Source organism: Xyrauchen texanus, chromosome 15 (genome assembly GCF_025860055.1).
Source record: "Xyrauchen texanus isolate HMW12.3.18 chromosome 15, RBS_HiC_50CHRs, whole genome shotgun sequence".
In the NCBI taxonomy this organism is placed as follows: domain Eukaryota; kingdom Metazoa; phylum Chordata; class Actinopteri; order Cypriniformes; family Catostomidae; genus Xyrauchen; species Xyrauchen texanus.
In genome coordinates this window covers 27114823-27142331 of record NC_068290.1, presented here as the reverse complement: position 1 = coordinate 27142331, position 27509 = coordinate 27114823, and the positions used below count along the sequence as shown (strand labels likewise).

The 27509-nt window shown below is 39.8% G+C and overlaps 2 protein-coding genes across 4 annotated transcripts; both read left to right on the top strand.

Annotated features, from left to right (window-relative positions):
• Positions 1-228: 228 nt before the first annotated feature.
• LOC127655447 (folliculin-like) lies at positions 229-15343 on the top strand. 3 transcript variants are annotated; one of them, XM_052143276.1, is made up of 13 exons: positions 229-370; positions 483-528; positions 616-822; positions 6340-6486; positions 6732-6953; positions 7540-7706; positions 9150-9241; positions 10235-10398; positions 10491-10604; positions 10749-10872; positions 11544-11669; positions 12455-12557; positions 14599-15343. In XM_052143276.1, the coding sequence occupies exons 3-13, from the start codon at positions 616-618 to the stop codon at positions 14804-14806; spliced, it is 1674 nt and encodes a 557-aa protein (XP_051999236.1). In that variant the 5' UTR covers positions 229-370; positions 483-528; the 3' UTR covers positions 14807-15343. The 3 variants fall into 3 exon arrangements, with proteins under 3 accessions (XP_051999236.1, XP_051999234.1, XP_051999235.1); XM_052143274.1 differs by having other exon boundaries at positions 236-338; XM_052143275.1 differs by having other exon boundaries at positions 249-528.
• Positions 15344-16493: 1150 nt separating this feature from the next.
• Positions 16494-21549, top strand: LOC127656220 (uncharacterized). Its single transcript, XM_052144425.1, has 5 exons — positions 16494-16923; positions 17144-17256; positions 19768-19836; positions 20014-20145; positions 20337-21549. Exons 1-5 carry the CDS (start codon positions 16911-16913, stop codon positions 20697-20699), a joined length of 690 nt encoding a protein of 229 aa, XP_052000385.1. The 5' UTR covers positions 16494-16910; the 3' UTR covers positions 20700-21549.
• Positions 21550-27509: the final 5960 nt, after the last annotated feature.

Here is a 27509-nt window from a genome sequence, read left to right as displayed (position 1 = left end):
AAATTCCATTTTTGATATCAAGAATCTATTTCCGCGAGTGATGACATCATTGTTGTTATAAAGAATTCACGTTTTTACTAGTGGAAATGTAATTATTTATATCAAGAATTAGAATTCTAACAAGTGAAAACTGAATTGTTGATTTCAACAATTCCTATCTGCGATTGCATAAAAGTTCATTTGGCTTGCCATACTTGTTGTGCTCCAAGCGCGTGACTCCCCCGTCACATCACATGACACATTGAAAGGACTGCGAAAGGATGGATTTAACGATGTAAACGCAATAAAACTAATAATTTCGACCGTGTTTGGGCGACGATTTAGTAAATCGTTCATCGGTGAGGATGGCGTACCTTTTAACTGATTGAATGTGAGACGTATTCATAAACTGTAGTATTGTTAGTAACATTTATAACCATGCTAAGCTTGTAGATAAGTTATTGTCAAAGCCCAGTTACAGTATTTTGTTTTTGATGGTTTAGTGGCCGTGCTAGTCGGTGCTACAGCCCTACCCAACTGATAACAAAGGTAATTATATTATATATAATAATAATATACTAAGTAGATAATATTACATGGGCTTTTATTCTCAAATAATCTTTCTGTTATATCCAGATGAATGCTTTAGTTGCACTTTGCCACTTCTGTGAACTCCATGGCCCTCGGACGCTGTTTTGTACAGAGGCTGTCCACCCGCCCTCTCCATCGCCGCAACCTGGTTCAGCAATTCCTGTTGACAGGGACCGAGAGGGGGATAGAGAGGGAGAGGGACTCACCATGAGAGCCAACAGCTCTGACACACAAAGAGCTGACATGTGCGAGGTATCTAAGGAAGTAGTTAAAGGAATATTCCGGGTTCAATGGTTCACGTCACAAGAACATTTCTTATTCATGAGCAATCTTAAAGATTTAACTAGGTACTCCACTTCAATTAAGAAAAGAAAAAAAAGAAAAAATCTGGGTTACAGTGAGGCACTCACAATGGAAGTCAAGTCAAGTCAATTTTATTTGTATAGCACCTTGTATGCTAAAGCAGCTTTACAGAAGATCAGCATTAACAGACGATAAAACTGTAATGTCTATAATGTCGATGAATCATCATTGTGTAATTAGATAAAATACGATTGTTTATCATCTTTAAAAGTAATTAAATAATAATTGTATTAGTAACCCCAGTGAGCAAGCTGAAAGCAACTGTGGCAAGGAACACAAAACTCCATAAGATGTTGATTAATGGAGAAAAATAACCTTGGGATAAACCAGACTCACTGCGAGGGCCAGTTCCCCTCTGGATAACATCATGAATATAATGTAAGTATTACTTATGTATAGTTAAAGTCATGTTTTAAAATGATTAAACTAAGTAAGTGTTAAGGGTCAGTGTTTAAACATCGATTGTGTTTGAACTGTAAGATTAATGACCAATGCCTTTGAAGTCCATCCTGGATTAACTGCAGAAGTTCACATAGATGCAATTGTCCTTGTTAATTGGCTGATGAGGGCTTTTGTTGGCAATAATTAGTCTATGCATTCCATTTCAAGATCGTAGTCCATCAATAGACCGAGGTGATGCAGGTAGATATCAGGGATGTGAAACGCAGTTCAACCTGGCTGGTAATTTCGGTGAGGTTCGGTGTGGTCCATCCTAAATCCAAGGTTCAGACAATGGCGTATGAAGTATCCCATGTCTTATGGTTGGAGTTGTTATCAGTTCATCCTCTGAAGTCCATCATAATAGACTGAAGTGATGTTTGGCTGGCTCCGGGTGCATTTAGTCATCATCATTCAGCGACACGTAGCAGTGGAGTCCAACATGTAGCAGGAATGATGCTGGATCCAGCCGGTTCTGGTGACCTCAGGATAGGAGTCCCGAGGTTGAGACAGGGAAACAAATAAAAAGATGTAAGCATAGATGCCATTCAATTTATTGAGAGTTATAAATCATGATCAATGTTTCTGGTTCCGGCAGACCCAACTAAAGCAGCCTAATTGTGGGTTGGACGATATATTAGGAAGGAGTGTGTCTGCATCTCGAACAGTGTTAGGGAGACTATTCCATAGTTTAGGAGCCAAATATTAAATGGATCTACCTCCTTTTGTGGATTTTGATATTCTAGGAGCTATTAACAGGCCAGAATTTTGTGATAGCAATGAATGTGATGGACTATAGCATGGTAGAAGGTCATTTAAGTACTGCAGAGCTAGACCATTCAAAGCTTTGTATGTAGTTAACAGAATTTTTATATTAATACGGGATTTAACAGGTAGCCAATGTAACGACGATAAAATACGTTTAACCCTTTCCCCGCCAAACACAGAATTTTCCGTGTTTTATGAAAAAACGCTTCCCCGCCAAACACGGAATTTTCCGGGTTTCCGTGTTTTAGGTGTTATACGTTAAGGAAGACCCCTGCGCATGTTTTGAAAGAGTACTTAACTCTTTGATCAAAGAAACAGACTGCGATCGTCTCAAACATGAAGAAGTGGAGTATTGAGAAGCTCAAAATATCAGACATAAACATGCCTTTTTCTCAGCTTTTTGTCTGAAATGTTGTTTTTTGACAAAACCTACCTCTGTTCAAGTCGCAATAAAAAAAGAACAAATGAAGATAAAATAAAATCGTTTTTTTTTTTTGCCTAAAAGCAGAGGCCCAGATCTTTATTTTGATATATAGCATCTTCATATATTCATGGAAGAAAATATTCTGCGGGCCATTAAAGTTTAGCGAAAATCATCCAAAACCCTGGCGGTGGCTGGCAACTTTTTTTTAAAAACGCTGGCGGGGAAAGAGTTAATATGATAATATTTCTTGGTTCTTAATAGCACTCTGTCTGCTGCATTTTGAACCAGTTGAAGTTTATTTATTGATCTTGCTGGACATCCTCCCAGTAATGCATTACTATAATCTAGTCTTGAGGTCATGAACGCATTAATTAGTTTTTCGGCATCAGCAACAGAGAGCATATGCCTTAATTTAATTTAACAATATTTCTTAGGTGGAAGAACGCTGTTCTACAAACATTGGTAATTTGATTTTCAAAGGACAGATTGGTATCAAATATAACACCTAAATTCTTCGCTGTTGAAGACGATGTAACCGTACATCCATCGAGAGTCTAATTATATTTTAGTGGCTTATTTTTAGAGTTTTTTGGTCCAATAATTAGTACCTCTGTTTTGTCAGAATTAAGTAGAAGAAATTTCTGGCCATCCAATCTTTTATTTCATTGATACACTCTACTAATTTCGAGATTTGTGAAATCTCATCAGGTTTTGAAGAAATATAAAGTTGTGTATCATCGGCATAGCAGTGGAAACTTATTCCATGATTCCTGATAATATCTCCCAGGGGAAGCATATACATGGAGAAAAGCAGAGGCCCTAAAACTGATCCCTGTGGCACTCCATATCTTACTTTTGTTTGGTTTGACAATTCCTCATTTACATAGAAAAAGTGGAAGTGGTCTGCTAAATATGACTTAAACCATGCTAATGCCACTCCACAAATTCCAACATAATTCTCCAGCCTATTCAAGAGAATGTCATGATCTATCGTGTCGAATGCAGCACTAAGATCTAAAAGCACTGGAAGAGAAATGCAGCTGCGATCAGATGATATGAGCAAGTCATTTGTAACTCTGATAAGTGCAGTCTCTGTACTGTGATGAGGCCTAAATCCTGACTGAAATTCTTCGTATATACTATTTCTCTGTAGAAATGAACATATTTGGGAGGATACTACCTTTTCTAGTATTTTTGAAATAAAGGGGAGATTTGAAATCAGTCTATAATTAGCCAGTTCTCCAGGATCAAGCTGTGGCTTCTTCATAAGCAGTTTGATAACTGCCATTTTAAAGTTTCTTGGGACATGTCCTAAGCATAGCGAGGAGTTAATGATATTAAGAAGAGGTTCTGAAATTACAGGAAATATCTCTTAAGAGCTTAGTTGGTACTGGATCTAACATACATGTTGTGGCTTTTGATGTTTCGATACGTTTTGTTAGTTCTTAATGACCTATGACAGAGAAGGATTGAAGTTGCACGTGAGGAAATTTATTAGACACTGTTTTCTGAGGTGCTATTACAGATGATTGCATAATTCCAATTTTATTTCTGATCATGAATTTCTTTATTTCAATTTTATCTGTAAAGTCATTACTCTTGTGCTGTGATGGAATATCTGGTTCTGTTGAAGCTTTATTCCTAACCAATTTAGCCACAGTACTGAATAAATCTAGGATTATTGTGGTTATTTTCTATGAGTTTACTTAAATATGCTGACCTGGCAGCTTTTAGTTCCTGTCTGTAGCTACAGACACTATCCTTCCATGCACCACGAAATACTTCTAATTTTGTATTTTTCCACATGCGCTCCATTTTCCGAACTGCTCTCTTGAGAGCATGAGTGTGATCTTTAATTTTCTTTAATCAAAGTGGGGCGACAATATCAAGAGTGCTAGAGATGACTGCATTTATATTTATTATTTCATCAAGTTCTTCTGGGCTTTGGGGTTTATTGAGTGTATGAGATAGATCTGTAAGATTATTATTGAAGCTATCTTTAGTGGTCGAAAGAATAGTTCTACCTGAACGATAGCGTGGTGTAGATTGAGTAACATTAGCTGATTGCAGCATACAAGAGACGAGGTAATGATCCGAGATGTCATCGCTCTGCTGCAGAATTTCTATATTATCAACTCCATATGACAGAATTAAATCTAGCTTATGATTATGGCGATGATGACTCCAAGAGAGTTGAGAATATCGATAAATGCTAATCTCAATGTATCATTTTCATTATCTATGTGAATGTTAAATTCACCAACAATTAAACTGTATCCACAGTAACTACAAGATCTGATAAGTTAGCAAATTCACCAAGGAAATCAGAATAAGGCCCAGGTGATCTATACATTGTAGCAAGGACAAAAAAACGACAGATTTTTTATTTATATCTGACGGTGTCACATTAAGCATTGCATTGCAAGCATTGGTGGTTCAGTGGTAGAATTCTCGGGAGACACGGGTCCGATTCCCAGCCAATGCTTGTAAATGTTACTAGGCCAGTGGTGGCTCAGCTGTTAAGGCTCTGGGTTACTGATTAAAAGATTGGGGGTTCAAGCCAAAAGCACCACCAAGATGCCACTGTTGGGCCCTTGAGCAAGGCCCTTGACCATATCTGCTCCAGGGGCGCTGTTTCATGGCTGACCCTGCGCTCTGACCCCAGCTTAGTTGGGATATGAGAAAACAACTGCATTTCATTGGCTCTGTACCTGTACTCTGCACAATGACAATAAAGTTGAATCTTAATCTTAATTATTAGTTAAAAAAAACGTACATTTATATCCTGCCCTCTGAGTAACACCAAAAACTTCACTGTAAATTTTAGCGACACCTCCTCCTCGACCCTTCAGACGAGGCTCATGTTTATAACAATAACCTGGGGGAGTAGATTCATTTTAAACTAATATATTCATCCGGTTTAAGCCAGGTTTCAGTCAAACAGAGCGCATCCAATCTATGATCTGTAATAATTTAATTAACAATTAGTGCTTTAGTAGAAAGAGATCTAATGTTTAGTAGCCCTATTTTTATGTGATGTATATTTTTTATTTGTTTGTTTTGTTCAAGTTTGACCTTAATCAAATTGTTTCTAAATTATTTAGTGAGGTTATTGTGTTTTCTAGTTCGGGGAACAGACACAGTCTCTATGAGATATCTAGGTGATATAAACTACAACACATAGAGACTGTGTGACCTGTGTGACGTCGCAAGGCAGATAGTAGACGTTCGGATTAACCAGTTTGTCTGCTTCCTGACCTGGGCCCCAGTTAGTGAAATACTAGACTATGAGCCAGATTACTAGAGAGGAGAGTGTCACCTTTGTTAATGTTAAAGTGATGTGAGTGTGATAAAATTCCTTACTAAACTTTTCTTTGTAAAGTTATTGCAAATTTTACAACTTCATTGCCATGGCGATGTAATGTCAACAAACCCTAAAATGACTGTAAATATTGTGATTTAAACAACTTTACAGCTCAAATAATACATGAGTTTTAACAGAAGAATTAATTTATGTGCTTTTAACAATATTACAAGTTTCACATATCTGCCTTTAATAAAGGAAATTGCCACAAATTGCCTCACTGCAATGTTGATTTTTTTATTTTTTTTTAAAGGAGGGACAAGTCAACATTATGACTTGTAAGCTTAACTTATATTGAACCTGGAATATTCCTTTATTCTTATTGATCACACTCCTATTTCATGATGTCTTTTTTCTTTAATATTTTATCAGTTACTCATGCATCTATTAATATCTCTCTCTCACACACCAGGGCTGTCGCTCCCTACCTGCATCTCACCCAGGCTTTGTGAGCGTGGACGGTGAGACAGGAATCCGTTACCTAAGCCACCAACACCCACGCCAGCCACAGCTCTTCAGCGTGGTGCGACAGGCATGTGTACGTAGCCTCAGTTGCGAGGTGTGTACGTGTTCACATGAGTCACACTCAGCCACAAAAAATATACAGAGAATATGTGACCAGTTCCAAAGGCTTTTAGAAGATAAGCATTGTTAATATCTCTGATTACCTTCACAAAGGCATGTTATTGGGTTTTTGCATGAGCTAAACCCCAGAAAATGTATGGACTGAATATGCCTCTTAGATGCATCCATATGATACTTGTTTAAATAACTCCATTACTGTATGTACTCTGCTCTTTTCAGGTTTGTCCTGGTAGGGAGGGTCCCATCTTCTTTGGGGATGAACAACATGGATTTGTTTTCTCCCATACGTTTTTCATCAAAGACAGCCTAGCACGGGGCTTCCAGCGGTGGTACAGCATTGTTGTGGTAGCCATGGACAGGATCTACCTCATTAACTCCTGGCCATTCCTGTTGCGTCACCTGCGGCTTACCATTCATAGTCTACAGAGCACAGCACTCAAGGTACAAGACTACACCACCACAATGTATTTAGTACAGTGATGATTTACAAAGTAACTTTTTGAGCAAGGCAGTGCTGTTGGAAATACAACGGAGCAAGACATAGTGCAGCTAGCTAGCTTGTAACTGTAACGTAGTTCAATGGGCAAGGACGAGGCGAAAACCGGCTTGATAATATAAATAATATTTTTATATAAAACTGAAACACACACACACACATGATGGACATGTCCGTAAACGATCTCTCTCTCCCGCACCACCATCCACAATCGGCCTTTATCCCTCTCGGAGGCTTAATTAGCCTGATAAGGGACCGGGTGTGTATAATCACGACCCGGCCCCACCCTCTGCCCTGCCAGAGAAACGCAGGTTGCACTTTGACTCTCTTTGTTGACTGTTTTAAGCTATTTTTCATCTGAAGTAAAGTTTTTATCAACACACTGTAAATTAATTAATCTGACTTTCTATACCACATACACACTGCTGAGTTTTGGGAGTGATTTTCAACAGTTTAAAAAAAATAACCCATGTCATAGCTACTAACTACATGGATGGTAAATGTTACCCGTCTTTGTACTTTGGCCTGCAGGTGTTTGACAGCGAGCAGTGTGTGTGTCCACAGAGGGCTGCACGTATGAACAACGCATTCTCTCCAACAGTTTTCCCCCATCAGCGCAGCGGCAATGCAGCTCGCTCACTCACATCCCTAACCCAACACACCAACCTGTGGGCCAGTCTCCACTCCTCATTCAGTTGGTGCGTTAAAACACACAGTGATCTGAATTCATGTTTTTAGTGGTTGCCTGTACATTGCTAAGGTGATCAGAGATATTGTTAGCGTATAGCTATGCAGTTTTGTGTGGTTAGTAGGGCGTTCCTTACTAGCCTGGTCTAAGGAGTCCACCTCCAAGGCTCTATTCCAGTGGTTCACAAACTGGGGTATGGGTACCTATGGGGGTACGTGAATAACATTCTGAGATTCCTCGAGTGTAGAGACACCAAAATGGTTGTTTCATAAAGGTCAGAAAAATATGCAATGAAATAACCCTATCTTTTGCGGTTAAAAAAACGCATCTACTGCATCGTGCATCACACAAGTTTCTTTTTCTGCCAGCCCAGCGCTAGGTAACGTAGCTTAGTGATAGCAAGTAAAATACTTCACTGTTTTACCAGACTTGCACATGTCATTCGTCCACGATTTTAGTTTGTCTGTTTATTTTTTTATTCCGCAGTTTAAAATGTAATTTGTATTTAAGGTTAGATGCATAAGGAGTTTTGATTCTGATGGTATAAGTTCATAAGCTTTGATGACAGGAGTCAGACATTCAGAGCCACCAAATAATTTTCCATATTCACACACAGTAATTTTCAATCACATTTACTCGCACACTAGAGACTTGTTTTTACATTGTTGCATGATGTTTTTTCAGCAAATGAGCTCAACCTTGCAAACAGTGTCAAATGTGACATAAAAAAGCACCTTGAGCTGACCACGCAATTGCACAGATACTTGCCCCCAATGCTCGAATTCGGCCGGCAATACCGTACATGCAATGATGCGCAATTCCAGGCACAGATCCAAGCTCTATTCTTGCATACCACGACGTGATGGGGGGGGAGTTTTCAAGTTATGCCGTTATATCATATCTAGCATACCCATCTCAACCGGTAAGCCATTTATTCAATATGTATATGATTAATATAACATGTGCAAAACATGGAAAAATATAACGTGTTTAATAAAAGGGAGTTGTTTTACAATGATAATTGTGTTAAATAGACATATTTTCAAATTACCTTGTGTGAATTTTATCTATGCGTTAGAGAGGGGGTACGTGAAAGGATGTTGAATGTTTGAAGGGGTTCGCCACTGTAAAAAGTTTGGGAACCACTGCTCTATACCAATTCAAATATTAATGATGATGAGTAATCAATGTAGGTCAATCTCTTATTGTCCACCAGGAGAAAATTGTCTGAAAAAAAAGTCTGATTGTTTAGAAAAGTCATAGCACACCTCTCCTCAGCAAGCTGCATGATTTTAGGTAACATCTGGGTTTATGCGCCAATGTTTAATAGCAAGGATATACAAGCTTTAATAAAAGTGATGGTTGCCTTTGCAAGAACCACTAACATTCAAGCACATGTCTTATATCTGTTTAGTTTTTTCCCAATACTGTGTTAATTGTCTCTTTAATGTAGGTTACTGAAAGCTTGTGGCAGCCGGTTGACTGAGAAGCTTCTAGAGGGAGCACCCACAGAAGACACACTTGTTCTCATTGAAAGACAATCTGGTAAAAATCAATATATTGAGTAAAATTGATTTTTCAAGTTTAAAACTGTGAGTCTGAGCCACATTTTGTCCCCTAACAAACAAACCACTCTCCAATTGTTATTCAATTTTAATCTTTTATTAGCAGAATGACAGCAATTAACTTGTATAATTCAAGGTTGTATTGTAAAGCTTTCAGTGATTTGGGACTTTTGCAATATATCTAGAATTTGGACATACGGATATAAAAGGAATAGTTCACCCAGAAATTATAATTTTCTCATCATTTATTCACCCTTATGTCAAACTCGTATGACTTTCTTTCGCATAACACAAATGAAGATATTTTAATGGCTATATGATGTTTGTTTGCCAATACAATAAAAGTGAATGGTGACCACATTTTCAAGCTCCAAAAAAGGACAACCGTAAAGGTAATCCGTTAGACTCCAGTTGTTTAATCAATGTTTTCTGAAGCGATATAATTGATTTTGGGGGAGAACAGACCAAAACATAACTCCTTTTTTACTATAAACCTTGACTTCAGCAGTCTCTTTGGCGATCATGATTTCCAGCTCGATTACACTTCCTAGCGCCATCTAGCACACTGCGCACACGACAAGCACTATGAAGTGTAATCATACTTGAAATCTTGATCGTGTCTAGAGACTGCATTGACAAGATTTACAGTGAAAAAGGAGTTACATTTTGGTCTCTTCTTACCCAAAACAAACTGGATTGCTTCAGAAGACACTTGATTAAACAACTGGAGTCATATGGATTAGTTTTATGCTGTCCTTTTTGGAGCTTGAAAGTTTGGCCACCATTCACTTGCATTGAATAGACAAACAGACATCATATCTTCATTAAAATATCTTTCTATGTGTTCTGCAGAAGAAAGTCAAACAAGTTTGAGATGACATATGGGTGAATAAAATATGAGAGAATTATCATTTTGGGTTAACGATTCCTTTTAACTACGTTTAAAGTTAAATTTTCTATCATTCTTTCACAGAACAAGAAGAAGAAAAGACTGTCTGGGACTGTGAAGAAGAGGGCGGGTCTAAACCACAGACCAGCCATTCAGACAGTTTGCAAGCCAGAGATTTTCCATATGATGACGGGACACAAGAGGAGCTTCTTGGGCCAAAGTTCAAATCTCTCAGACATTTAAGACAGGTAAATAAACATTTACTCCATTGCCTACTCTACATTTTGTTTACCCACTATAAATCAGAATTTTGACCATGCTGTATTTGATTAAATGGCAGGTCCTAGGTGTTGCAGATTTCCGACAACTGGCTTGGCATGTTCTCATGGGCAACCAAGTCATATGGAGAGGCGCAGACCCTGGTCTTATCCACTCAGCTTTCAGTGTGCTGAAGGTCATCTAAAAACCTAACTATACCGTATTTTCACCACACTTGTCAAGTGATGCAGGTCTACACGTTTTATTGTTATGTGTTGAACTGATTTAGGTCTGATTCTATTTCTTCTGTTTCTGATTGTATTTTGTGACGGTTTTAAAGGCTTTGGTTCCAGTTGGCTGTGTCCGACCAGTTCCATACAGTCCACACTATGAGGAAGCATATAAATGCAACTTCCTTGGCCTTAGTCCAGATGTTCCGATCCCAGCCCATGTCAGCTCTTCAGGTACCTTTTATGACTGTACTGCAAAAATCTGCAATTTCTTTATGGTTTCACTGCAAACCTCTTTTTCTCTTTGTTATGCAAGACACAGCTGGTTAATTTAACTTTAATAAAACACATGAGATTTCTTTTGAAATACATTGTGTTCACTTCTCTCAATACCTCATTATATGAAACCTATAACATCCCAAGCTGAGGGATTTGAACCCTTTAACCTTTTGTATTTTGAACCCATCTCCTTGAATTTACTCCGGGTCAAACACACACACACACACACACACACTAACCCTGATATAAGTCACACTGACAAATAATTTCTGCCTTCTTTCCAGTAATGTTTCATAATCTTTATCCAGCTATTCAGAGGAAAATATTATTTTTATAACGTTATTTTTCATTTTAATCAAGGCACAAACACATGGAGTTTGTAATAGAGGCCTCAAAAAAGGGGGTTTTGGGGTGTCCATTGTCAGAATGTGATTTACAGCCAGTTTCTTAACTTCTGTGCGACTGTTTTCTTTCCAAACACAGTGAAATTGTTTCATAACTCAGTGGCTGTTTCATCTCAAAGTTTAGCACTCAAAGGGCATTCTCATGGTCACACTGTCATTACCAATTGACTCTTAGCCCTCTCCCTCTTTCTCACAATTTCACTCCATCTATCTATCTATCAGAGTTTTCAGTGCTGGTGGACGTTCTTAACGCTGAGCGTGGTTGTGTAAATCCTGTATCAGATGATGACATTCTCTCACTCTACCAGTTCAAAATTAGCTGTGCCAACACACAACCAACAGACAAAGGTGCAGTAAATACTCTAAACTAAGTAGTATTGCCACAAGATTCAAATGCATATTGAAACTTGCACACTATTTATAGCAGGGGTGCCCACACTTTTTTGTGTGATGATCTACTTTTAAATGACCAACTCAATAAGATCTACCAACTAAAAAAAACACAGTTTCATTTAAAATAAGAAAATGCCTGTTGGGACTACTGCATGTATCCCTACATGGAATTCATCTTCTAATTAATATAAAAATATATAATAATTTTCAATGTTGATCTCATTCAGTTTTAAAACTAAACCCAAAACACCTACAGCACAATAGATTACAATAGCCAGGGCATTTACCTTATTCTGATGACTTGCACTGAATGGAATCAGACAGTTTTGCCTAATCCGGGCAGTAGCATCACAATTTCGCGCTCTGTTCTCAGAAGTCCTTGGAAGGCGCGTATGCGCAAACCTAGTTGTCATGGCAACTGAACAAACAAAACATCTCCTGGTCAATATTTACTCGTCAAGTGCAAGTCAGACAGAAACTAAAAGAAGGAAAGACATTATATTTATTTTTATAAAAATTTAACTAAAGTACATTAAAAACAATTTGCGATCTACCAGCATTGCCTTTGCGATCGACTGGTAGATCGCGATCGACGTATTGGGCACCCCTGATTTATAGCATTTAGGTATACTGTGGCTTTAGCTTAACACAGAAACTTTCACATTACCTTAAATGCACTTAACACATTTTCAAATCATTCAATCCTACCTTAATTTGTCTCTTATTTTTATTTCTCTCAGGTCCAACTCTGTTGAATAAGATTGAAGTGGCTCTTTCTAATGAGAACCTATCAGTGGAGGTGGTCTCTCTCTGCCTACTGTGTCTGAAAGAGGAATGGATGAAGTAAATGCACATTTTGTCTTTACATCTGACCACTATTTCAGTTTAGATCTATTTTTCCAGTCTGTGGGCCCTATTTTAAGAGCACTAGAGCTAAGAGCATAAGTCATTCATGAAAAGTCAGTGGACTTGACCATGACATTTTGGTAATTTTGTGAAAGCATGCACAAAGTCTAGGCTCAAGTGTGTTTGGCAAAATTGTACACGCAATGTCCTAATAGTGCACTTTGGTCAAGTGCAATTTAATTTCAAGTGTGATATAAACAAAGACACACATTCATAAGTTGGTTGTGTAAATGGACAGTATGCAATGAATTAGAAGATTGATGTTCTTATGTGCCTTGTTGAATATCAGGCATATTTCTATGACAGTGAGACACTGATACGTATGAAAATTGGATTTGGATTTACACTCCATTAAATTATGGAGAATGTAAGGATCAGAAATAATTTTCATCTACTGGCACACAAATCATGGCTAGTATTAACAGTGAATGTATCAGCACAAACTTCAATTCTGTCAGTCAATATTGATTTTGAAAAATTGTATACATTTTTTGAAACACAAAAAAATACACATTACTCTTCAAACTTAACCACTTTAATATTTTGATTAGATTTTAGTTAAAAAAAACATACCAAATCCAAACATTTTACCCTCTCCAACTTCATCCACTGGTCCCTGTTGTAGTGACTTAAAGCTGCACTATATAACTTTTGGCCCTCTAGTGGTTAACATATAAAACTGCATGTGTCTAGCAGAAGAACATTGTTTTGATAATGACGCAAGTTGTTTCAGCTCTGCGCGGTTGAATGTGGTTTGAGGTACATGGATACAGCACATCTTATCTGAGTGAATGGACAAATAAATAACAAAAGAAAGGAATAGTCAGATATTTGAAAACGTCATCTGAGCAGATATGTGCCATATCTTATGCTGTTGTTTTGACTTATTGGAAACATTGATGTTTTGAAATCAAAGATGTTACAAAAGTTTGTTAATATTAGACATAATGTTTGCTAGTCTGATAAGGTCAAACGTTTTATAACTGCAGGATATTCTGGCCAAAAAGGTAGTAACTATTTTATAGATTGTCATTGTTACCAACCAGTGGTCAACATAATTTCAAGACTAATGGATTTATGTATATAAATTATTGCCGTTATAAAGAAAAATACACACGTATGCTAGCAAGCAAAATGTTCTGCACTGATTTCAATATAATTATTGTATTTCACTACACACACACACACACACACACACACACACACACACACACACACACACACACAGAAGCTTTCACATTACCTTAAATCCACTTAACACATTTTTAAATCATTCAAACCTACCTTAATTTGTCTTCGTGCAATTACCTATTTCTCAGGAAAATAGCAAATTGCGCTTTGCCCCACTTCATTAACATGCAATACATCCACAGTTTGCGCACATACACCCACAGATAGCGCAAATACTCCCACCCATGCCCACTTACGCTTTGAGCTGTCTCGAAAATATAATTAACACCCTCATTAAAATTGGATAAGATGCTGTGTGTTGTTGTATCATGTAGCGCTGCAAATTGCGCACTCACAAAAACAGAGCCCTGTATCTCCTAGTCATTAGAAAAATATCTATTTCACAATCCCACTAATACTGCATGTCGAAATAGCACAGTTGCTCTTAATAAATTAATTGATACTTCAGTAGTTACTTGTATATTGTTATTAAAAGAAAATGTAACAACATTTCACTCTATGCTAAAATGAATCATGACGTTCTGTTACGGAGTGCTTTTATTAAATGTTCTTCAAATACATTTGTGTTAGAAATCAGCAGGACAAATCATGTGGCTTTCAAAGTGTTGAATATTTTGTCTGTTCTCTCTATTCACTGTTCTCGGAATACTCCTTCCCATCTTTCTTCTTCAACTCACGTCTCCCTAATTTACTCTTTGTCCTGTTTTCCTCTTCGCTACCTATTGTTCCTATTCTAACTCTTTGTGCTTCCTCTCACTTCCTGTTTGTTTTGTACTCTCTGTTACAGTAAAGTGAAGGTGTTGTTTAAGTTCTCCAAGGTGGATGGCAGAGGCAAAGAAGATACTCAGAAAGTTTTAGCTCTGCTGGGGGCCACTGGAGCCGCAGAGGAGGACAATGTGCGTCTGCTTAAGTTTTGGATGACAGGACTCAGCAAGACCTACAAAAGCCATTTGATGACAGCTGTTAGAGTTGGAGAAAGAACTCTGAGCCAGTGAGAGGCAGAGAGCACAATGGACTCATTGCGTCTGTGTGGGGAAAAGGGGGCCAGGTCTGTGCCCCCAGAAAGACTGTTGTTGTTTTCCTGTGTAATACAGACAAATTATCTGAGAAAGTAAAAGATATTGTTGTTATTGAAGCCTGAAAAAAACAGTTAGACATGTGCATTTAAATGGAATGTTTTTACTGTCATGTCTAGACATGTCCATTTGCTGTTTTTTTTTTTCTTCGTGTGTCTAATAGTGCATAACGTTGAACAGACTATGTGAATTAGGCAGAGTAGCAGTTGACAAAAGGTTTTCTAAAGGTTTTATTTTCATCTAATTGAGCCTGTTATAATTAATCATACTGCCTATTTATAGTCCATTATAAGTCATCACATATCTCTGTTCATCTGACTTGTCTGAGAGAGAATATTTTATTAAAAATTGTATTTATCCTTACTTGATAACTTATTTCAATTAAATGGTTTTTACTGTAAATTCAGACATGTTAAATAAATGGACTGTTCTGCTTGTAAACAGAAGTGCTATTTAACAAATTTTTGTATGAATTATGCAGTGTAATTATTGCATTTACTGACGCCTATCAGGACGATCTTGTAAAGAGATATTTATTGCTGTCATGTGAGAGCTGCTAAAAAAGAATTATTCTAACAACTGTTTTTACAACTTGAAGCAAGTTGTAAAAATCTTGCTATAAACATCATTCAAACATTTACCCCTAACATAAACACATGTCTTAAATAAGGACATTCGAGTGTTGCACTGTGGTAAGAGATCTACTAAAGGGATCGGGTTATACCAGGGTAAGACATCCTAAATATAAGTTAACAAGATGATCATTTAAGTTAAATTGTTACTGCTGGAGGAATTTCATTTCATCCTTGAGTAGTGGAATTTAAAAGAGGTTGGTTTGAATAATCACTTCAGGTCAAAGGAATCTAGTAAAATGTGATGTGTGCGTGCGCGCGTGACAGAGAACCAATGTTACCCTCAGGAGAAGTATTGCAAGATTTCCTGTTTGCACTGGCTGATTGACTGCAAAGGATTTGCTGGATCATTCCCAAAATATCCACAGAGTTAATCATGCATTCAATTATTCCAGAACAACAAAGTTCACTTCACATCGTAAAGTATATACGAAGTTGACCTCTTAAAATTTTCTCAATTTTGCATTTGTGATGAAACATACAAGTTACCACATTTTACCAAGTTTTGTACAAAACACCCATATTTGTACTTATGTTTCTTTGAGACAATCTCTATGACTATATTAGATCCAGCTGCACCAAACATGTAATGCCTTATATAACAGCTTCGATTCATTGTCATCTCATTTTACAGACATCAAATGCCTGACAGTGCCTAATCTGCAAGTGTAAATTACATAAACATGTGTCTGATCATAATGAAGTAGAACTTCCTTTTATTTCTGACCTGAAAGTCCAATAGGATTTATCATCATTTCACTTGATGAGTAATGGGACTGAGGGAGACAGTGAGCAACAGGCACAGAAATGGACTCTTCAGGGAGGAGGAGGGGGAAATTAAAAACAGTCTGCCAGAGTGCATGACTAAACCCTGGAAAGTCCATGCATTGAGAGCTGATAAAGAGAGGAGAGGAGTAGAGGGGGAGTGCATGCTGTCTAATGAGGTAAAGGGGTGGGGAGGACAGGAAAAAAAAGAGTAGGACTGAGCCACCATGACTTTCACTTTCAGGGAGCAAGCTGGGCCCTTCCTTCAGAAGTACAACAGCCAGGACAAATGCACTGCTTACTAGCTTGCCAGGAGAGAGGAGTGAAGAAAACTAAAGCATCAAAATAGGAAGAGAAACAGGACACTGAAATCTAACAGGAAATAGAGGGATATCTTGTCATCCATCAGATTTTTTCCAGAAGACAGGGCAATTCCAAGTGTGACTGGGAATGAGCCAGAAGGACAGAATGAAGATCAGCTGTCAATGTGGGCTCGAGGAGAAAGTGCAGCAGTAAAAAGAGGAGACATAGGTTTGTAGTTGCTTAAAGAGGCGACTGGGACAACACGGAGACAAGAAAAGACTTGAAGAACATGGTGAATATGGCCCCTATTGGCCGGTAGAAGCATGTCACCAACAGGTAACGTGATACCGTGCGCACATGTAGTGCTCTATTGACAATTGGAGAATTGAACAAGCCATCAGTCGATGATTGGTTATATTAAAAATTGATTTATTGTCAAAAGTGACTATATACATGGCGTCATTAATAACATAAAATGCGTGTGCTTATTTTGCAAATCTTGAGAATGCAGCTGGCCTTTGCGTACTCTGATCAACCCATGCCGTTTACCTTTCAGTGCTGTTACTTCTAACAATATTGACTGTTCGAGGAAGTGGGTGTGATGATTTTATGAAAACGACGGTCAGAAATCTTCAGGACACTATCAACAGAGAAAAAAACACTGGATTCGTGAGTTTCAAATGTTAATTATTTCACATTTTAGAAACGGATCCTTGTTTACTTACTAACTTGTTTGGAATTTTGGTCAATCGGTTTTATCAATCACACTATCGCAAACCCTTTTGACATTTAATCGTCAAGGATATGAATTATCAACAATTTAGTTTGCACTAGTTAAATGCTTATTCTTCATATAACTGATCATTTCATTTTAAATGGTAAAATCATTAATTCGTGATATACAAAATGACGTTATTGCATGCAGAAATACACATTCTTGATATATTTATTTTTATTTTTAATTAGTAATTTTTTTTGATATCTTTAATTGCATTTTCACTAGTGGAATTTCACAATGATTTGTCATTTACTCCTATTCAGAACACAGTTACAAATATCTGTAATGCATTTCTTACTAGTTGAAAATACAGTTCCCCTTCTGTCACTCACTCTACGTTGTGTTGATTGCAGTGACACAAGGGGTCTCTTCTGAGAGTCTGGCATAACTTTGAATTTGAGAAAAGGCCAATGTCAAGTTGGCAGACAGAATTTGCATGCCCCGCCCCCGGACATACAGGTATAAAGGGGAGTGGGCGAGCGACTGTACAATTACAGAGCTCTCTAATTACATTTTTACTAGTAAGAATTCCAATTAATGAGCTTTGCAATTCAAATCTTACTTGTAAAACTTCAATTACAGAGCGCTCATTAAATTTGCACTCGTAAGAATTCCAATTACAGAACTCTACAATTGCATTCTTACTAGTAAAAATTCATATTCATTAGATGAAAACCGAGCATAAAACAGAAGCGATTACTATGGAAAGACGATTTAGCTTTTAATGCTCCCAGCATTCCTTGTATTAAATTTTACAAGTTTAAATTAGAGAGCTCTGTAATACATTTTTAAAATAAGAATTCCAATTACAGATCTCTCTGTTTGAGTGAATGATCGTTACATTTATATAGCACTTTTCTGACACTAAAGTCAAAGCCCTTTACACAGTGAACAGGACACTCTCCTCAACAACCTGGCAGACAATACACCTGGATGATGTGACAGCACCACACACCAGTTATTGATGGAGAGGAGAGAGTAGTGTTATAAAGCCAATTAATGGATGGGGATTATTAGTAAGAATTATAATTACAGAACTATCTAATGACATTTTTACTGGAAAGATTGCAGTTGCAGAGCTCTACAATTGTATTCATACTAGTAAAAATGAATTTTCATTAGATGCGATACAGGAGCAATTACATCCATTTCCCTTTCCAAATCCTGCCTGTGGTAGGCTACATATCAAAATAAAGGCCATGATATTAGCATGAAATATTTTTACAAGCTTATTTAGCAAACATATCAATTACATTCACTTGGTGTCAGAATTACTGCAATGTGGAGATGACAACTTTGATATGCATTGTTACTGAAAGATAATACTTAATAACAATTAATTCACCTCTGTATACTCTTGAAAATATTTAAGAGCAAATAAAACAGACTAAGCTATGTAATAAATGTAATAAATAAAATATATTATAATAATATGCTATGATACAAGTTATTATTTTTAAATGACATCACAACTGCTAAGAGGCAGGAGTTAGAGTTTTCTTGAAATTCTAAATTTCTATAGTGTAACTAGGAGTTCAAAACGTTTGTTAAATGTCAAAAACTCATACGTATGGTTCATAGTAGCTTTGGTTGGACAAAGCTTTAGTTGGATACACCTGAAGCAATTTCTGTCCTCATTTTTAGATCACATTCATTTAGCTCTCTATTTGAAATTCTTACTAGTAAAAAATCAGTTAGAAAGGTTTTTAATTGAAATTCTAATTAGTACAAATTAAATTAGAGTGCTCTGTAATTGGAATTCTTACTAGGGAACATTTTATTATAGAGCTCTGTAATTGGAATTCTGCTTGTGAAAATGCAAATGCTGGGAACATCAAAATATAATTTGGCCTTCCATAACAATGCCCTTATACCTAGTAAGATCATCATTTATAGTATAAATAATTTTTGGCACTAGTGCAAAAGTCCATTCCAGATATCAACTGTTAATTTTTGAGCGCTTCGCAGTCTGGCCTATATGCAAGAAAGGTACCATCATTGCTGGTGTTGTGCCAATTTCAGACTCCCTAGGTTAGGGGTAGGTGTAGGGATGGGGTTTAGGAATAGGGACCAATCAGGTAGCAGGGGCAGTGTTGAGTAATTACATTACTTTTTCAAGTAACGCGTAAAGTAACGCAATTTTGTATTATATTTTACACCATAATATCTTTACTTTTTTTAAATAAGTAACGTGTTGCTTTTTTACTCTTCTCCTACACCCATATTGTGAGAAATTAGTAGTAAAAGTTTGCAAGCTGTATGGGAGTACAAGCTGTATGTTTGGATAGAGCATAATGGGTATTGTAGTTCTAGAGAGTGAGAGGCCATGTATTTTGATTTAAAAATTGGTTATTGTGTATTTATTAAAGAAAATAAAATTTTACATTTCAATATTTTTGCAGCCACAAGTGTTTCCCAAAAATTACGTTGTGTCTCACTACTTCAATGACAGCACTCTGTGTAATGAGCCGGTAAGAATTACAGCTCCATATATGTTTAGAAAGTTCCCACTTTCTATGGTTGTGTTTATTAATTGTTACAAAGACCCAAGATGAATATGCTTATGTTTAAATGTTGCTTCTAGTAGCTAACCTCAAACATCTGTATTACTTGTGTGTTTCTGTGTCTATGTTTTTGTCTGAGTTCAGTGCTGTGTGTTCAGTGCTGCTGTGCTCCTGTCTAATTCCTGGACTCAGCTTCTCCGGCATCTCAATAATATCCACCTCAAACACAGATTCATCAGCGAGCTGAAACTCAAACTGGATGAAATAGCAGACAAGGTCAGTGGTCTTTTGCATTGTCTGTACATGAATATGCCTGTAACACCCCTTCGATCATAGCAAGTTATCTTGCTAAGCTTTTATTTCTTTATGGTATGTTAGACAGAGGAGAACTGGCTCCCCCAGTGGAGTCTGGTTTCTCCCAAGATTTTTTCTCTCTCCACTGACTAAAATTTTCCTTCTGTAAACAGAAATTTCAGGAACGTCCAGATTTCTCTACTTTTCCATCTATTCAGTCGTCGCCTAAATGTCTGCTCTCCTTCACCTCAGACCTCTTCTCAAGATGGCTCAATCTGGATTGTGCTTTTGGAGAGCATGACTGCATTTTTCCCACACCAAGTGAAGAGGATCAAGAAAATTTGGCATCAAAGGAGGAAGGGAATGTTGACAATAGTGAACTGGTGGATGTGCAGGAGACTGTAATTGAAGGAGAGATAGCTAAAAGCCAGTTTGACCATGGTCTGACTAATGGCTATACTAAGACATCTTTCCCAGGTTTCTCTTGGTGGACCTTGCATTTTCTATGGATAGCAACATGTGTGACAACAATATGATCCGATGAGAGAGGAAGTCAAGGAAGTCTGTTATAAATATGACACAAAACTTGACCAAAAGGATTCAAGGCTTCACTTTTCAATGACTGATACTTTGTTTCTTTGACGTTAGTCAGTTTGAATGCTAAAACCGTAAAAAAGCTTGTCAGAAATTTCTCTTTGGATCAAGTGGTTCATTATTTCTGGAGGTTTCTGAAAATCAGCAATTGTAGATTCGCTTCTGTTGGAGAAAAGTTTTTTTTTTTTAAACTGACACATGGCCTGTATGATGTCTCGCTGTGTTCACTTTTACCGAAACTATGTACAAACACACATATGATATTTGATGTTTTTTCCTGCATCAGTTCTTTGCACTGATCGTTTATATCACTTATCCAGTAATTCTTTCATCATATACAGTTAATGTGCCACACATGATCATTCCGGTGGAAGCTGTCAACAAAACATTTTTAACATTGAATGTAGTATTAGAAAATTAAAGAATTCATGAAGCCAAAAGCCATTTTCTCCAATTATCGCTCAGTGTGCAACAACTACATTAAAATACTAAAATAAATACAATAAGACTTTAGAGTGCTCTATCTGCAACAGAAATCATAGCATCAGTGTTGGCTTATCAAGCTACTTAAATATATATTTTTTAATAAATAAAGACATTTTTTAAATGTCATGTTTACATTTATTGATTTGTTGACTTGGAGACTGTCCATAAAGCTTGCCAATGCTTTACTCAAATGAATTTAAAAATGTGGTTTTTTGTGTAGATGTTTTTGTCTGTTTTATGTGTAGATTTATAAATTATAGCTTTAACTGACTGACTACAAGTGAAAAGTTATTCTCTGTCATATTATACCAGTATTAAACATTTATTACAATTGTTTCCAAAAGCACAAGTACTTTTTGTACTCTTTCGAGTTTGTGTATGAGGACTTTCTCTAGTATCAGCTGGAAGGAGGGACTTGCAGATGATGGCACAGACAACAGCACACCACAGAGAGCTTTTGTTTACACACTTCTGCTGTCTAACCACACTATAGCTGGGGGCAGACATGTCCACAACAAGCACACACCAAATAAAACTTTACCCTTTAGCTACATACACATAGCTGAAATCTAAGATTCATCCAGACCTTTGAATTTACATCATACAGCCATTCTCTGTTTGAAGTGGGTTGGTCTAAAATTGTGCTTCATTTGGTAACATCAATTAAATAGTTTTCTTAAAAGACATTGTTTAACATCACTTAATCAACCTGAAAACAATAGGTCACACCGACAAAACACATTTTAAAGGTTAGATCATCATGTAGTAAATCTTGTGCCACCAAGGGAAATAAAGCAATGTTTTATAAACAACCCTTGTACTGTAAAATTTTAGAGGCACTGAATATATGACAACGTTTGCTGGTAATCGTTCTCTCTGGGACAGCAACAATTCCCGCTATTCAGCTTAATTGGATATTTTCCAACTATGTACAGAGCCAGAGGCTGTTTAGCAGAGACGGACAAGAAATGAATGTGAGAGATTGCAACGACCAACTGTAGTAGAAAAACAAGTCCGGCTTACGTGTAATAAGAGCCAATCAGCTTTTGGATACAGAGTTCGCCAGTCTACCAACTCGAGAATGCGCATGAACCAATCTGAAAATTAGCCTTTTTCCAGCGTGACCTGAGCTAAAGAAGAACATTTTATGTTTTCAAATTATTACTGCTGATTTCAAATATGTTCTTTGATCTTAATCTTGACAACCTGTTTTGGAAATGTCAGTCTTTCCCCATTCAGATAGAGGGAAGCTGTACGTGTATGCCGTTTGTGTATATAGAAAACAGCTGCTCAGCCTTCCCGGGAGCGTTCTAAATATGGCCGCCGAGTGGACTGACTTGACTTGAAAGTACCTTTACTTTGACAGCGTGAGTTTGAGGAAATGGAGGCGAGTGGAAGTGACGAGGATGATATGGAGGGAGATGGGCAGAACTGAGAAGCAGAGGCCAAGGTTTATGTCCCTGGTCTGAAGCCGCTAGAGCCGGGATAATAGCTAGAGGTGGACCGCTACTCATACCATGTTTAACGAGTGCCAAACAGGTCACTGTTGCTAAACATACCCCACCACTACCACAAACATTGAGACATATCCAGCTGCAGACCCGCAGCACCACCAGTTCCCTATCGAGAGGTCTCTCCTATTGCGTAAGTAGCTTACGCTATGGGAAAACTCCGTTTCTCGAGAAATATTGAAGTCTTTATGTAAAACGCATTGCAGCTGCACAGCAGACAGTAATGAGCGAGGCAGTTCGGTCATTGGCTGTGCTGCGGCAACTGCTCAAACCAATGACGGGGCGACTCTGCGCGCTCAGAGCCCGACGAAATTAGCATAGCCAGGCTATATAATGGGCACCCGTCATACGAGTTCCTTTAGATTTAATCTCCATCAGCAAAGACCTCCTCTTCGCTGGATCCTCCGAATTGTTGGAGTCTTTTGCCTGCCGTTGACAAGCCTATACAGCAGGACTGCTAAGAGGACGCCGGCGCCTTCAGCCGCCTTCGAAGCCATCTGCTACGCGCATCACTATATCCATTTTACTAAGCTAGTTTGCAAGTGTTCGCCTTTGCGACACTTTTTGTATTTAGTAAAAGAGCAAATTCGAGGCGTTGTTCCAAATGCCTTCGACCTGCGCCTCGTGCAGAGGCCTTCTTCCTGACAGGGACCATCACATTATCTGTACTCGCTGCCTGGGACCTGACCACGCAGAAGCTGTTTTCACTCGAAGCGGATGCCCCGAATGTGACTCCCTGGGCCTCAACGAGCCGCGCGCTCGCTTCGCCGCCTTCGCCGCGAACGAGCCTGCTACCACCGTGCTGCCGTCCCCTCTGTTCGAGCCGCTCACGGAGGCCGCCAGAACATGCGGACTTCAGTGACGTCACGCTAGGCCAGTCCCCGCGTACTTCACCACCACCCGAGAACTCCCCGCCGCCAGTCCAATTCATGCAGACGGACCAGCACCCCTCCAACAGAGCGGTGGGTCTCATCTCGTTTGGCGCGCCAGGGGACGACGGTGAAAAGGATGACAGCCTTTCCAATTGGCGCTGCATCCGACGACTGGCCGGGCTCGGCCTTCGACCCCGCGCCGTCGAAATTAGCGGGCACGGGCACCAGCACGGTAAGAGAGTTCGCTGAAAGCTTCACTGCAGCGAGCAAAACGTGTAAAACATTACCCAGTCCCCTTACAAGCGGCTGGAAATGTCTGTACAGCAGTCAATGGGCCAGTCACAGAACTCGCTCACCTGCAATCAAATGCCGTTTTAACGGCAACACACAGAAATCACAAGAGTCGTTTTCTGCCTGTGTCACTAAGGGGTCACGTGTCCACACTAAAGTGCGCACTCCCACAGTTACAAACACTGTATGCATGACCAAAAACACCCCGCCGCGAGTGGGAGGCTTTATGTAAGTGGCGCGCGTGCCTACTACAGTATATGCACCCCCACCCATAAGCGCTGCCCATACAGTTTCAAACAATTCTCTGGCTCATGTCGCGAGCATCACAGATGTGACATGCGAGCCAAGAAACTCCCCGCTAAGAGCGGGAAGCTTTATGAAAGTGGCGCGCGTGCCTATTACAATGTATGCACCCCCACCTGTAAACACTGTCTATACAGTTTCAAACATTTCTCCGGCTGCGAGCATTACGGAGATAGCCTGTAATCTCACACGCACCCCTGCACTCAACACAGCTGTTCAGCGCGCGCCCGCGCCTCTGAGAGCTGTAAGCTCAGTGTTAGCACATTTTCTGCCTGTGTTACTAAGGGGTCACGTGTCCACACTAAAGTGCGCATTTCCACAGTTACAAACACTGTATGCATGGCCAAAAACACTCCGCCATGGCGGAGGCTTTATGAAAGTGGCGCGCGTGCCTACTACAGTAGATGCACCCCCACCCATAAGCGCTGCACATACAGTTTCAAACAGTTCTCTGTCTCATGTCGCAAGCATCACAGATGCGACGCGCGAGCCAAGAAACTCCCCGCTAAGAGCCCCCCCATCTGTAAACACTGTCTATACAGTTTCAAACATTTCTCCAGCTCACGATGCGAGCATTACGGATATAGCGTGCGTGCCTGTAAGCTCACACGCACCCCTGCACTCGGCACTCAACACGGCTGCTCAGCGCAAACCTGCACCTCTGGGAGCTGTAAACTCAGTGTTAGCACAAGGCAATTTGCCGGTGGGGCCCATACGTCACTGCGACACGCCCCCAGCCAACATTCAGCCCATATCTGTGCGAGCAAAAGCCTGGGAAAAAATCCCCGACATGCCAAAATGGGTTTTGAACATAATAAAACACGGTTACTCACTTCAATTCGCTCGCGAGACCACCCCGCTTTTCAGCGGTGGTCGAGACGAAAGTGAGGAAAGATGTGTCACATGTTCTACGCACCGAGGTGCTCGAACTGATAGAGAAGGGCGCTATAGAAACTGTTCCTCCCTCTATGAGCGAGGCGGGTTTTTACAGCTGCTATTTTCTCGTCCTGGAAAGGACGGTGGCCTCCGCCCCATCCTAGATCTCAGACATCTGAACAAAGCTTTTATGATTCGCTCGTTCAGAATGTTAACAACCAAACATATCCTCGCGCAAGTTCAGCCCGGGGTTGGTTTCTATCAGTGGATTTGAAAGACGCTTACTTTCACATTCGATAGCGCCTCATCACAGGCCTTTTCTGAGATTCAGCTTCGAGGGACAGTCATACCAGTACACAGTACTACCATTCGACCTATCATTGGCCCCCGTACATTCATGAAATGTATGGACGCGGCACTTTCCCCTGAGACAGCGGGAGTCGCGAATACTGAATTACCTCGACGATTGGCTAATCATAGCACAATCAGAGGGTCAGTTAACGGCAGCACAGATCTTGGATTATCAGCCATCTAGAATGCCTGGGTCTGAGAATTGATTTTGCAAAGAGCGTGCTATCCCCCAGCCAGAATATCTCTTCTGGGAATAGTGCTAGACTCAGTGCAGATGACAGCGCGCCTCTCATCAGAGCGCGCGCTCTCTATTCGATGCCTTGCAACATCATTCAGAAAGGGTGCGCGCGCCCCCGTCAAACGATTTCAAAGAATGCTCGGTCTCATGGCCTCATTGTTGCACATGCGTCCTCTCCAGCGCTGCCTCAAGAGCCGTGTCCCCACTCACGCGTGTCGCTCGGGCCACTTTTTGATCAGAGTGAATCACGGCTGTATAAAAGCCCTGACGCCCTGGAAAGCCATCAACTGGTATCAAACCGGCGTGAGTCTGGGCGTGAACACGCGGAGAAAAATTATCACGACAGATGCCTCCAAAATAGGATGGGGGGCCCTTTACGAGGGCAGGCCTGTCTCCGGCTTTTGGTCAAACCCGGAAAAGCGCCTACATATAAACTGTCTGGAAATGAAGGCGGTCGCCTTGGCTCTCAGAGCCCTGCTTCCGTACCTGAAAAGCGAACACGTCCTGGTCCGAACGGACAACATGACGGTAGTTTCAGTATATAAATCGCCAGGGTGGACTTAGGTTGAGCTCCCTGCACTCTATGGAGGGCCCTCCATGCATGGCCCCTCAACGGGTTCCCGAGAACCTCCCCAGTGGAGTTTTGAGAACCATCACTGAGGCGCTGAGCACCCTCTACGAGGCTTATATGCCCAAAAGTGGAAAGTGTTCAGTGACTGGTGTGATACCAAGAGCTTGAACCCCAAATCGTGTGAGATACCAAGTGTACTCGCCTTTTTGCAAGAGCTGCTGGAGGCGGTCGCACACCCTCCACGCTCAAAGTCTATGTGGCTGCCATAGCGGCGTCGCACAATCCTGATAAAGGACATTCATTAGGGAAAAACAATCTAATCATTCGTTTCCTAAGAGGCTAGGAGGATGAACCCTCCTTGCCCCCCTCGGTGCCGATCTGGGACCTGGCCATGGTCCTGGGCGACTCAAGAGTGCCCTGTTAGAACCTCTCCGAACCGTGCACCTTAAACAGCAAAACTGCACTCTTGCTGGCTCGCTTCAGTCAAGAGAGTGGGCTGACCTGCACATGCTGTCATCAAGCTGCTTGCCTGGAATTTGGACCTAACGACTGCAGAGTTGTCCTTAGGCCAAAGCACGGGTATATTCCTAAAGTGCTCTCCACACCCTTCAGAGCACAGGTGATATCTCTGGCAGCTTATCGTCCCCAGCAGACCAAGCGACGCTAATTTACTCTGCCCGTCAGGCGCTCAGAGTATATTTGGAACGTTCTGCCCTGTTCAGACAGACGGAACAATTATTCAGTATGCTTTGGCGGCCGCACTAAAGGTCTCGCAGTCTCAAAGCAAAGAATATCGCGCTGGATAGTGGATGCTATAGCGCTAGCTTATGAAGCCAAGGGCCTTCAATGCCCCTTAGGCGTCAGAGCTCACTCTACGAGGAGCATGGCCTCCTTGTGGGCTTGGTTGAGTGGGATACCCATTTAAGATATTTGTCGCGTGGCAGGCTGGGCCTCGCCTTCAACATTTATCAGGTTTTATAACCTACAGGTCCCCTCATTGCATTCCAACATTCTATCAGCCTGACTGTAGAATGGACTGGAGTATGTATATGCTGAGCATTATCTCCTCCCTTACAAGGTCCGTCTCTGACTGACTTAAAGGATTTTTTATGCATATCAGCACATAGGAAACTCAGTACATAAGATATGTGCTTGTGTTTGTACTATGAGCGCCCACCATGGACCACCTTGGAAGGGCGCTCTATAATATCCCATTATGTAGCTCGCCGTTGGCCGGCTCGTGGAATAATCAC

Coding starts and splice junctions, on each gene's coding strand:
- LOC127655447 (XM_052143276.1), top strand. CDS start 616: ATGAATGCTTTAGTTGCACTTTGCCACTTCTGTGAACTCCATGGCCCT. Junction 823..6,339: donor AAAGAGCTGACATGTGCGAG/GTATCTAAGGAA, acceptor CTCACACACCAG/GGCTGTCGCTCCCTACCTGC. Junction 6,954..7,539: donor TACAGAGCACAGCACTCAAG/GTACAAGACTAC, acceptor TTTGGCCTGCAG/GTGTTTGACAGCGAGCAGTG.
- LOC127656220 (XM_052144425.1), top strand. Junction 17,257..19,767: donor GAGAAAAAAACACTGGATTC/GTGAGTTTCAAA, acceptor ATATTTTTGCAG/CCACAAGTGTTTCCCAAAAA. Junction 19,837..20,013: donor GCACTCTGTGTAATGAGCCG/GTAAGAATTACA, acceptor GTCTGAGTTCAG/TGCTGTGTGTTCAGTGCTGC.